The sequence below is a fragment of the Scomber japonicus genome, chromosome 7 (genome assembly GCF_027409825.1).
Source record: "Scomber japonicus isolate fScoJap1 chromosome 7, fScoJap1.pri, whole genome shotgun sequence".
In the NCBI taxonomy this organism is placed as follows: domain Eukaryota; kingdom Metazoa; phylum Chordata; class Actinopteri; order Scombriformes; family Scombridae; genus Scomber; species Scomber japonicus.
In genome coordinates, this window is record NC_070584.1 from 7,443,568 (window position 1) to 7,456,010 (window position 12,443).

General features: G+C 43.1%; 1 protein-coding gene across 1 annotated transcript; it reads right to left on the minus strand.

Annotated features, from left to right (window-relative positions):
* Positions 1-291: 291 nt before the first annotated feature.
* On the minus strand, positions 292-11,851 carry lmo4b (LIM domain only 4b). The gene is made up of 5 exons (XM_053322106.1): positions 11,332-11,851; positions 9,382-9,622; positions 4,609-4,705; positions 3,777-3,932; positions 292-1,361 (listed from the first exon to the last, which is right to left on the minus strand). The coding sequence occupies exons 2-5, from the start codon at positions 9,615-9,617 to the stop codon at positions 1,353-1,355; spliced, it is 498 nt and encodes a 165-aa protein (XP_053178081.1). The 5' UTR covers positions 9,618-9,622; positions 11,332-11,851; the 3' UTR covers positions 292-1,352.
* Between the last annotated feature and the right edge of the window lie 592 nt (positions 11,852-12,443).

Sequence of the window (12,443 nt, forward strand, 5' to 3'; positions counted from 1 at the left end):
CATGTGCTGATATCTGGGCCTTTGCATTAAAAAGATAAATTTGTGGGCACTTGGCTAATGGGATCTTGTAGTAATTATGTAATTCAGACATAAAGACCACCCTGAAATGCTTCATTGGTAAAAACAAGGGGTGTTATCACAGTGCAGAAGCATTTCTGAGTCTTGTGGATTCTCATTAGGCTCATTACTGAATCCAGTAGTAAAGCAAGTTCAGCAAACTTTTAAGTGAAGATTGGAGAAGCTTATAATGAATCTAAGGAGGCTTTTAAATCTTCAATATTTTTATTAATTAAATACACCATACTGGAGCAAATGTCTCGGAAAATATCACAAATAAATTTCTCTTTCATTCAGCATTTATATGTTGGTGATGATCTCTACATTACGGACTATGAGCAGATTTCTTCAGTTTGCCGTGGGTTCAAGGTTTGAAAAAGGGGGTAAGGAAAAGGAAGAGGAGGAGGAGGAGGAGGGACTGGAGCTGAGTGCGGAGGGTTGAATGTACTGTAGCCACGCCTGGACAACGACATTTACATGCATACTGTACATACATGGTAAGTTTTACAAATAACACCAAGAGTGTGTTCATGATTTGTTTTTCACAAAAAGCCACAGATTTTTTTTTAAAACCCCATTTTTTTATATATATATATTTATATACCACCAAAGAAAGAAAGAAAGAAAAAAAAAAACACATTCCCCTTTTGACAACACCTAAAATATATAAAGTTGAAACACCATGTTGTTGGGAAATGAGGATAGAAAAGGAAGAGAGGGAAAAAATGAAAAAAGGTCCTGGTTTTTCCCCAAAATGTCTTTAAACAAAAATGCAAGCGTTGAAAAACCTGCATCTCTTAAACCTCATTAGTCTTTTTTCTTCTTCTTCTTCTTCTCTTTCCCTCACTTCAGTCACAACATCCTCTGTGTGTTATTTCATTTTTCTCTTCCTGAAGAGTCCCCCTTGGATTCTGATTCGGTCTCCTTTTTTTTTTTTTTTCTTCTTTTTTAAAGTTATTCCAAGGTCACGGAGTCCTCAGCTTCCCGATTCAGGTGCGTTAAGTGCAAAAAAGTATCCGCCCGTATTTGGGGAAAAAAGCCAAGGTTTGAAGGCTGAGCGTCGGGTGGGGCAGGGGGGTTGTGGGTGGGGGCAATGAGGGGGGGGGTTTGCAGAAATAAATGTCAGGTTACTGGTTAGATGGGTGGAGGATTCCTTTCGGTAGGGCGAAAAAAAGGGCCTTGGGAGCACAGCTAAAAAAGGCCGGGGGTGCTGCTGATCCACGCTGTCTCGGGTGACGATGGGTAAGGGCTAAAATGAAGGCACACATCCTGCTGCTTTCCTGCACGCCGTCCGTCTAACACACCTGGAAAACAGCCACAAATAAAAAAAACAAACCAAAGAATTACAAAACTGTCATTGAGACTTCACAAAATCTTCCATCCTGATAAATCAACCTTCCCTCCCCGCCCCCGCTCCAGTCGTGAAGCCCCTCGTTTTAATTTATTGATCAGCCAGGCTTTGAAAACCATCTGGTGTCCCATTTACTTTGCATTAACTTAAAAGTGCATTCATGAAGCGATTCTCTTTGGTATAATTATAACCGTGCTCTGACATAACTGCAGGAGGTGTTCAGTCCTCTGAAACAGAAAAATGCAAGGGGGGTGTGGGAGGGAGGGAGGGAGGGGGGGTTAGGACAATTATCTGTCTGGGTTCCACCAGCATTCAACTTTTTCATCTTTTCTTGTTGTTTTTTTTCCTTCGTGATTCTAAAGGGCCGATTTACTTTTCCCTTCATCCCTCAAATCACTAGGAGGGCTTCAGTCTATTAGTAATTGCAAACTCCTACTTGGGGGCTAATTAAAGTGACTGACGCTGGGAGGGTCTCACTCCCCCGGGTCAAAGCAGCTCTGTATGAGAGAGGTAATTTGTCTGTTCTGAACAAAGAGATTAAGGAAGAAGCTGGGGGAAGAAAAGCTTAATAAATGAGCATCAAATGTCCTGCGCCTACGAAAAAAAAAAAAAAAAAAAAAAACGCAGGCGACGCCAATTATGTCACGGCCAAATCGCACATCATCAAAAACAATGGTCAGCAGATAACCCCCGTGTTTCTGTGTGAGCGGTGACTGCTTCATTTTCTCCTCTTTGCTTAACCAGCCTGCGTGCCTCGATTTACTCTGTGTGCTGCTGAGGACGCATGAGGTATATTGATTTTGAGAACTTCTCACCACGAGCTGTTATCCTCCTGTAAGTCTGTGTTATTTTGAGGCCGTCCGAATTCTCTTTTAGTGAGAAGAAATGTGACCGTCTGTGTGATAAAGTGCTCCGGCGGCGGGATAATTCTTCCTTATTTCATTCGGGGAGATAACAAAAGCATCCTGAGACTGTTCCCACTCTGCGACGTGTCTCTTGTTTATTTAATAATTCTCTCTCTGCTATAATTAAAGCACCAGGGCCAATATTCAGATTGCATTTTAGCATCAATAATTCAGCAGTTTTCACTACAATTGATGTTAGCGCATAAATAAACAATGAGGCCTCATATTTACTACGCCAGCCATGGTACAAGAGACATGGGGAGGGGTGGGAGGGGTGTTGGGAGCGAGGACTTAAACAGACATTTAAAATTAAGCTAGATAATGCAACGGCTTTCAATTTAAATGTGAGGAGCTCTAAGAGCTCTAAGAGCTGATTTGTAAAAGTGACAAGCCCTTAAAAGGCCTGTGACGTGGAGGCAGGGAGGGGGAGGAGGGAGGAAGGGGGGCCTTAATGGAGTTCTACCTCTCCTCTACTCACAAAACCACTCAAGGTGAAATGCATGCTCCCAACAATATAATTCCTCTTTCAGTCAGACTCTGACACACTCCCAAACACCTCCCATATCTCTCAGTGCTGTGTGTGCAGACAAGGTATCAATAAAGCTCCTTGTTGTGAGGCAAAAATGATTACATCTCCTGCGGGTAGAATGAAGTTATCCTTCCTATATGATTAGGCCTTCTGTTTTGCTTTCACTGGAGGCATCAAGATCAAATCAGGAAAAGCCATGATGACAGCTTTCATGATATACTAGCTGCTGCAGCTCGCTGTCTGTGTTCAACCTCGGGTCTCGGATACATATTTTTTTGGCCTTGGAGTAATAACTTTAGCCCAGGTGATCGCCCTCCTGTTGATAGAGTAGTCAAATGCTGTTTTAAACACTTTGTATTAATGGTGACACGTGTCATTTTTCAAGTCCAGCTCGGGACGGCGAATAAATTCAAGACGAGTCAAATATGTATCTACTCGTAACGTAGCGAGTGTGAGGAGAGTGGTACACACACACACACAAAAAAGGAGAAAAAAATCATTTTCACATGTTTTGTGCTGACGTTTAATACAGATTTTCTGAGTGCATGTCCTCCAACAAGAATGATGGAAAAATCCATTGGCTGCCTGAAAATAAAATTCATCTCTGCTCTGAAAGATTTAATATCTGCTGCATGCCTTGCAGTAAAGTTGAATCAACTACATCAATATAAACAGAGTGAAAAATGTTGGCGTGAAAATTACAGATGTTTTTCTCCTCCTGCTAATGACTCCCGCTGACTGATGACAGGCTTTTACTGTCTGTCCTTTACTTTGAAGTTATCAGACGCCCCTTTTAATAATACTTTGAAATGACACCAACAAAGAACTGTGGAGCGTTCTCCAGCACCAGAGAGGCCTGCCACATATTTCACTGGTGCACAGGGGAGGGAGGGTGGAGGGCGGAGGGTGGAGTGAGGAGGGTTGGGGGTCTTACCTTCTGGTCGGGCAGTAGTGGGTTCGTCTGCAGTGAACTCAAATGGCCGTTGATGAGTGCTGTGGGTCTGTCGTGTTCGCAGAACAGGCTGCCATTGATGTAGTGGAACCGATCCCCGGGGACGAGCCGGTTCCGGCAGGTGGAACATGTGAAACACTGTGGGGGGGGGGACAGAGAGAAAATCCATCACAACCAGACCTGCAGACGAGGCAGTGCTTAATTCTATAATGTCACATATAGACCTCACAACTGTGTGTGCAGGTGTTTGGTAAAGGTGGTACAACAAAATTAACAACAAGTATACTATTTTCCAACTTCATTTCAGCTGCTGATTAGAATCATTTAAAGAACTGCAAAAACTACATGATTGTTTCATTCATTTGGTAATCGTTTTAATCAAAGTTTAATCAAAGTTTCTGCACACTCTCCAGTTTAATTCTTGTGCTACTTATAAACATTTAGTTAATCTTTAACTAGAGCTGAAATAATAAGTCCACTGACAGAAAATGAATCTGGAAAAACTTTGAAAATTGGTTCATTTGAACAAAAATGTCAAAACATTTGCTGCTTCCAGTGTTTAAATTGTGAAGATTTGTGGATCTATATTTAGATTTTGGTCTGCTGATTGGACAAAAACAAGTATGGAAAACTGTGATGAGCATTTTTCACTATTTTCTGACATTATTTAGACAAAACAATAGATGAATGGAGAAACGGACAATGCAAAAAATAATGAGTTGCAGCTCCTTTTCTCAGGTTTGAATGACCTCATAAATCGTATAACTGATTGTGTTGTCTTGCATTATTAAACTCATCAAGCTTGAAAGTTTACCTTGAGATGGTACACGTTGCCCTGTGCCCTCATCACCAGTTCACTGGCTGGAATGGACTGACCGCAAGCACTGCAAGCTCCGCTGTTTCCAAATAATCTGAAAAAGAAAATGAAAAAAGTGTTACTATGGAGCCACTGTATGTGTCTGCATAGATTTAGCCTTGTGTAATGGAGTGTGGCATCCACACTTTAGGGCTGCTGAGTATGTTGACTGAATGAAAACTATATTCGGCGCCAACTTCACTCGTCCCTCAGCTCCATTTCTAACTTTAAACATATGGGCGAAGAAATAAAATAAAAAAATCCAACTTCATGAAGAAATCGAACATCATCACAATATCAACTCCAAAAAATTAATCCTCCAGTCCTCTGCTCTCCGTCGGCATCTAGCACTGAAACTGCATATTACTTTTTTTTTGCCGCCCATTTTTTGCAGCCTAATAATAACCTGGAACATAAGCAATCACGACCTAAGAGGATTTGATTGTACATCCAGGCGGAGACGTAGTGCTTTTGCCATTAGGACTCCTGTGAATGCTCTGTCAGTGCCGTGTTTCCATTAGAAACCCGTAGCTACTCGGGTTGATATATAATGTGCATGGGTTAACCTTTTCAATCATGGTGTCAACACTTTAGATTTGCTTCTGCTCATCTCTTTCGTCCCTAACCTTCTCTCTCTCTCCCTCTCTCTCTCCTCTCTGCCTCTTGATAATGAAATGCTTGCTCCAGCTTCCCTTCTATCTTCCTTCTGAGTTCACAATTTAGATTACTTCATCTCGGTGAGCAGCAAACTGAATGAAATTTCGATTTGAGCAGAAAGTAATTTACTGGGATCTGGACCCATTTGTCATCATATCTCACCGGGTGTTTGCTCTATCACTGCACTTTTCCTAAGCAATCAAATAAGACCACGGCATCTGACATGCTCCGGAGAGAAGGAAGAGGGGGGGAGAAGAAAGAGAGAGAGAGAGAGGGAGGGGGGTGGAAAAAAGAAAGGGATAGAGGGAGGAGGGCAGGGGGGAGTGGTTAAGAGTGGTGTGTTTGTGGATCAGATGAAGTTATTTGGGCTAAAAAGAAGAATAATTAGAAGAAAAGGAAACAAAGTGTAAGAATTCTCGAGGACAATTTTATGTAAAGTATTTAACAAATTCATCCTGAGACAGAGTGAGGGAATAAATGCTTCCACCATCCCGACCGTAAACCCGAGCAGTTGTTGGGATATATTGACAAACAAACAGGCGAGAGAGAGAGAGAGAGAGAGCTCTTTGCAAAGGGACACAGAAATGGCTTTCAATAAGACAGCCTAGGCAGAAGCAAATTTTGTCTTGGCATCATTTGGAAAGGCTCCATCAAAACTCAATTTCAGAAACTAATTAACTGGAGACTGTCGTCACGACGCTGCCAATTCTCCGCTCTCACTGGTACACACATGATAGCGGAAATGAACATATAGGCCTGGGCTTCCTGTGTTCGTGAAGACAAAAAAAAAGAAAAAGCATGCCGGGCGCTTCACCTGCAGAGACGTTCTTCCTGGTTTCAAAGCCGCCTTCGAACTTTGCCGCAAATTCAAAAAATTGAATTTGTTCTTTAAGGAGAGTTTTCCTCTACGTGAAACATTGTTGAGACTACGGGATATTTTTTTGTCATGGCCCTTTTCTGTTTCATACCAGGTTAATTATTTAACTCTGGCATGGCTCTTGATAGTGTTTGATTTAAGAAGCCAAAGCCTTTAGGTGCTCAATTAAGTTGCTATATTGGTTTGAACTTGGGCTCTAATGGCCTCTTCTGCCAGTGAACTACAGCGCTGAGGTGAAGTAGACACCGCGGGTCAGTATAATTAAGGCCAAGGGACTCTTTAATTGCGATGACACATCTGGTTTCAGCTCCCCCACCCCAAAAATATATCAGTTCTCATGCTTTACCGACACTGGCAGTGGAGGATGGCTGTTTCCTTCCCCTTTGTGAATCCGACGTCTCTGATTAAAATAAAATAACAAACACATTCTGAGCTGTCCGTCGTCTATAAAGGCATCGACTTGGATTTCATTTCGGCGTTGACTGCCAGGTGAAATATAGCAAGGCTCGCCGCTAGGCCGTCTGGGTAAATGCAGACCTCGTTCAGCGAGGCCTTTGAGTAGGGTAAAATTACCCCACAACAATGATTTCTGCAACACAGTCCATTAAAAATGCCTCTCTACATCAGCAGCCAAAGCACCTTAAAAGCACTAGGCCATATTGATACTGAAGCGGGGCTTTGCATAATGGCAAGAGCTGCATTAGAGAGAGAGAGAGAGAGAGAGAGAGAGAGAGAGAGAGAGAGAAAGAGAGAGAGAGGTGGGGGGAGATTGCGGGGATGAGGGAGGGGTGCGCGTGGAATCTGTGTTTGTGTACGTGCATGTGTTTTGGGAGGAGGGGGATGGGGAGGTGTGTGTGTGTGGGATGGGTGGTGGTGGTGGTGGTGGTGATGGCAGTGGGGTGAGGAGCAGGAAGAGGAGGGAGGATTGGGTTAGGATGGGGGGGGGGGGATCAGCCAAATTACACTTGGTTAATTCAGAGTAACAGATCTGGCCCCAAGTGAATTGAAGGCCTTGAATTAATTCTGTTATGACAAATCAAGATAAACGTTTCCCCTAAATTGCATGCGATTTAATTAATTTCTGAGATCCCAGGCTTTTTTTTTTTTCCTAGCCTAATAGTTCACATTCTCTTGCGCTGTCATAGTGCTCGAGTGGGCAGACTTCAAAGTGATATTAAATAACCAACTATTAGATTTACCTCACACGTTCTATTGGAAAAGTGCCATTTAATTACCTAGGCTTATTCAATTAAGGGGACAGCATTCTCCCTGAATCCGGCAGCCACAAGTAAATTAATTCTCCCTCTACTACAGTAGCAGCCCGCAGAAATAATATCACCTCCGGCTTAAAACAACACCCACCCCTCCACCCACATACACACACACCGCCCAACAGCAAACCCAACTTTGCCATTAAGTTTGACATTAAAGCTTTTTGGAGGCTGCGCTGCATGAAAAACACGGAGGAGCGGCGTGCTTGTCCTGTGATGTCTGTGACGTGTAAATATTCCAGCTTGATTGATGGGAGATGGATATCATCCCGGACCAGGCGTACATCCCATTATAGGCGTAATGTGACGCGATCCGAATCAATCTCATGAGCATTTGCTGTATTAATGTAAGTTAGGAGCCACAGATTAAAATGTATGTGATATGAGCAGGTTAGTAATCTATTTAAAAAGGAGTCTGGCCCTTTAAGATGAAGGGGGGAGGAAAAAAAAAACAGCAGCAAATGGCCTTCGCAATAATCCCTCTTCTCTATCTGTCTTTCTCTCTTGCTCTCTCTCAAAAGCCAATTTGCTTAATTAAATGTTTTGTTTGCAGTGTGGCTCTCATTCATTTCGGACACGTCATTGGGAGCGGATACAAGCCAGGGACCAGATCTCATTAGATAAAACCCATCAGGACTAAAGGAAATGGAGGGGGACTATAATTAAAGCATTTAATTGTGTAGACTCACTGTCAGATGTTTTTTTTTTTTCCTTTTTTTTCCTCCCCCCTCCCTCACCGCTCCTATCTTTATCTCTGCAGAGATCTCATGGTTCCATAATATGCGTTTTAGCTCTTCCACAGAGCATGCTCTCATTACAAGTGGAAAGGTGTATCCAAACCCCCCCCACCCACCCCCCCTTCTCTCTAACACCCCCCCCTCCCTTTTCAATTTTAATTACGTTATAGTCCCATTATGAATGAAGTACCCCATTGACTTCCTCATCCTTTTTATGAGGTGGGTGTGAGAGCGCACAGGCACACTTTAGATTTTTGAATTATCCGTGCAGATTTAATAGCAGCGTTGCATGTTCATGCTGAGTGTAGCGCACTTCCATCATCTGTGTTATTAAAGCAAAAAAAAAAAAAAAAAAGACATGATGAACTCAGATACATGAGTTTACTCTGAAACATGTCTTATATGAATATAAAAGTAAACTGAAGAGTTTGAGAATAAAACATTTCATTAGAAGGGTTCAAATCAATACCGTTCTTGCACCTCAGAGTCGTTCAAGGAAGTATTTGAACTTTCCGTAAACTGTTCCTCCTCCTGACACATCAGCCTGCTCCACATTACCGAGATGAGACTGCCATCAATAAGCTGTGGTTGGGTAGTCTGGCACTACCTACTAGAATATTTAAAAAGGCTCTCTTTGCTAATTGAATGTTCCTTTTTCTGTTGTATAAAAAAAAAGCCCAAAAAATAAATAGTAATGTGCCCAACTCCAAACACTGTGCAAATGTTTTACAGAGCAAACATAAATCCTACAAGACCAATTTTCTGTCCTTCAGTTGACCATGAACAGCGAACAGGACAGACGTGCAGATGGTCTGCAGAGCAACTCCTCTGCTTTGTGCTCTGTCCACATGGCAGCGTGTTTGACCTCTTTCGGTTTAGACTGGGGAGACTTCAACCACCATACTTTAATGAGCACTGATCACGTTAGTACAATGTGAGACACATGTTCAGCAGAAACATACCCAACCAAAATCCACATTCTGTCTGTTTTTAACTCGATTTAACACCATTACTTCATATATTCCACCACTTTTTTCAAAGTAAAGTTAAAAGCTGTCTGAGAAGTACAATTCTTCAAAAGTAATGCGAGATGTGAAGTCAATTTTCTAACATCTGCTGAAACATTACATCTCTGGTAAAAGCAATAAAAGTTAGTACTGTCCTAAATAATGCATGCTCCCTTTCTTACCTGATATAGTCATTTCTACAGAGGATCATGCCGCTTTTCGTGTAGCACGACGTGCCGATTTCGCCCAGCTGGGCCTGGCAGCAGGAGCACTTGAGGCATCGGCTGTGCCAGTAGCTGTCCATGGTGTAAAGGAGGAAACGGTCTGCAATTTTGCCCCCGCACCCTGCGCACCGCTTCCAGGACAGAGAGCCTGTGCCAACCGGTGGCGGCTGGCTGCTTCCTCCGGGATTCACCATCGTCCCTAAAAAATAAATAAAAAAACAGACACGGATGAGATGATGTTGACAGCCTCCTGAACTAGAAGGTTGCAGTTTGATACTTTTGGAGCTTAACTATTGTTTTGGACACAATAGGGGTCAAGACCTAAGATGGATGTGTTGGTTACCTTTAGAGCAGGGTAATATGCTCCTGATCATGTGAATTTATCAATTATCAAATTCAAATCTTGGCCCCCTTGAACATCTTGTTGCATCAGTGTGCTCTGTGAGTGGCTGCAGACTGCAACTCCTACCCAAAGCACAATAGCTGATCTCATTAAGGGAACAGTTCCGAGTCCTGTTCTGCTACAAGAGAGCTCCGAGTCATTTAGTGAACTAATCTGCCCTTGATCTCCCCGTCTCATCCTACGTTGCTGTTGCTTCATTGGACCTCTCATGATGAATGTCTGTTAACTGATAACACCGGGGGCCAGAGGAACAATTATGCAGCACGGGGGGCTTTTGTTAAAAATTCTAAATAGCACAATCCTTCACCGCACAATTCTTTCACTCTTTTGCTCTCTGAATAGAGTCAGTGCTTACTGCAAGAAGAAGAAGAAGAAAAAAACACAACAGAATACAGTGTGAATAGAGTGAGACACGACTGGCTTCAAGAACTGACATGTGAAGCAGTTTGGCGTGTCTGTTTACCAACACTTGATGCTCAGTAGGCCTTTGACCTGAGCGATGGATGGGATTCATGTTGCTGGAGACTGATATTTTAACAACATCAGGGGGGAAAGGGGGGGCAGACATCCCTGATGTAGCACAGATCTACTATAATGATGCCAAATGTTCTAATCTAATGCACCTAATGCAATGCAGGCGTTCGTTTCACCCACAGAAAAATGAATGTGGGATCTTTCAAATGTAATCCTCTCCAATTTGGTCAGGCAGACTACATGCCTGGATAAAGCCAAATCTTTGTTGAAAGGCAGGTAGGCTAATTAGAGTTGGGGTGGGAGGAGGAGGAGGAGGGGTAAGGGAGGGGGGGTGCACAGAGAAAAGCATTCAGTAAGCCCATTAGCGATGGCTCTTAGGGACAAACCACAGCGTACCTTAGTGCTGATTAAATCTAAAAGGAGATGAATCAAAAAGCCCGACCTGAAAGTGACTCCCTGGATAAACAAGAAGGACCATCGTCAAGTTTCATTCAGTTTTTTTTTTCTTCTTCTTTTTCTTTTTTTTCCCCGTTGAGGGATGGAGGGGACAGGAGGGGAAGAGGAGACGAGGAGGAGGAGGAGGGGGGGGGGAGAGAGGCTTTTAACTTAAATGGGCTAACTCAAGTAATTACACGGGCAGGCAATTTGGGCAGCAGAGACTAAGTCATGGAAATAGAGGAGAGAGAAAACATATCAGGCAGCCATGTGCTAAAAGGTCCTGTCCACTGGCTGCTGCTTTCCTTCCTTTCTTTCCCTTTTTTTTTTGTTTTTTAATGGAAACTAAAAGAAATGTAGCATCACACTGGTGTCACTGCGTTGTGAGTTAAGTGATAAGGTGGAGGCATAATGTCGCAAGAATAACACAGCCTATTAAATAATGACTACTTAAACCAGAAAAAGACACAAGCAGAATCGCCTGAGCTTGTTTTAAATGTAACTGTGCTTTAGTTAGGGTTGAAATAAACATTAGTTATTATAGTTATTATTTTTTTTACCGTGTCACCATGCAGTATAGCGGTACAAACACTCACCTCGTTCGCCTCTTTTAAGCGTAATGGCTGTGGAGTTAATGACTTGAAGGTAGGCAGGTAAACAGGTAACAACCGTGTTCCCCCCCTCCAAAAAAAAAGTACAGGTAGAAAAAAAAAAGCGGACACTCTATCGTCCGCTGTCGGCCTCCGAGCTCCCTCAACCTGAGCGGCTCACACCGGCCACAAGCGGAGAGAGAGAGAGAGAGAGAGAGAGAGAAAGAGAGAAACGGAGAGAGCCGAGCAAATGGAGTTATCAGATAGTATTTCCACTGGATGCTTCCCGCCTCACTGTTGCTGTTGCTGCTGCTGCTGCTTCAGAGCTCTTTTTTCCCCCCGCTGGAAAACAAAAGGAGTCCATAGCGAGACGTAATTACAGGTCTACGCATGCCGTAATGTCCTCAAACCGTGACAAGTGCGTGTTTTGGCAGACGGGAGAGAAAAAAAGGAAGGAAGGAAATAACGAGGCAGGCGGAGAGGCTGTAATTGACGGTCCTCAGCGCTGCTCTGCTCTGGTCTGCGGGTCCCGTTAGCTGGTTGTTGTACATGTGTCGCTGACAGGATGAAACCTCCAGTAAAAACCCCTTTTAGCCGAGTGACGAAGGTGACGCCGCAGCCAATCGGCTCGCAGCCCATTTAAGCGGAATAACAAATCCGGCCAATCAGAAAGGGGGATGGAGACGGAGGTGGACGGGCAGAGATGTGGAGCGAAGAGGTGCGAAAGACACGAAGAGACGAGTGTCCGATGTACACAGAGACAAACACTGACAGGGATACTTATGAGCATGAAGACACTAAAGAAAGCCTTAGCTATAATCAGCCTGTTTTGAATGTGAATGATCACGTGTCATGTTTGTTTGCAATAATTAACTGTGTAATGTATCTTTTTTTTTTTAATCGTCTAAAATATTCATAAAGGGCGTAATTGGCTGTGATAGCTGAATATCATCCCTATAAAACTGATGGGTTTTGCTCTCCTTCATTTTTGACTGGTTTCCTATCAGATCACACGCAGCATCTTTTTTTTTTCTCCATACAAGCTGCATGGCAACATCCAGTGAGCTCCATTCGCCTCACGTCTGAGTTTAATTAGTTGACATTCAATAACTACTTAG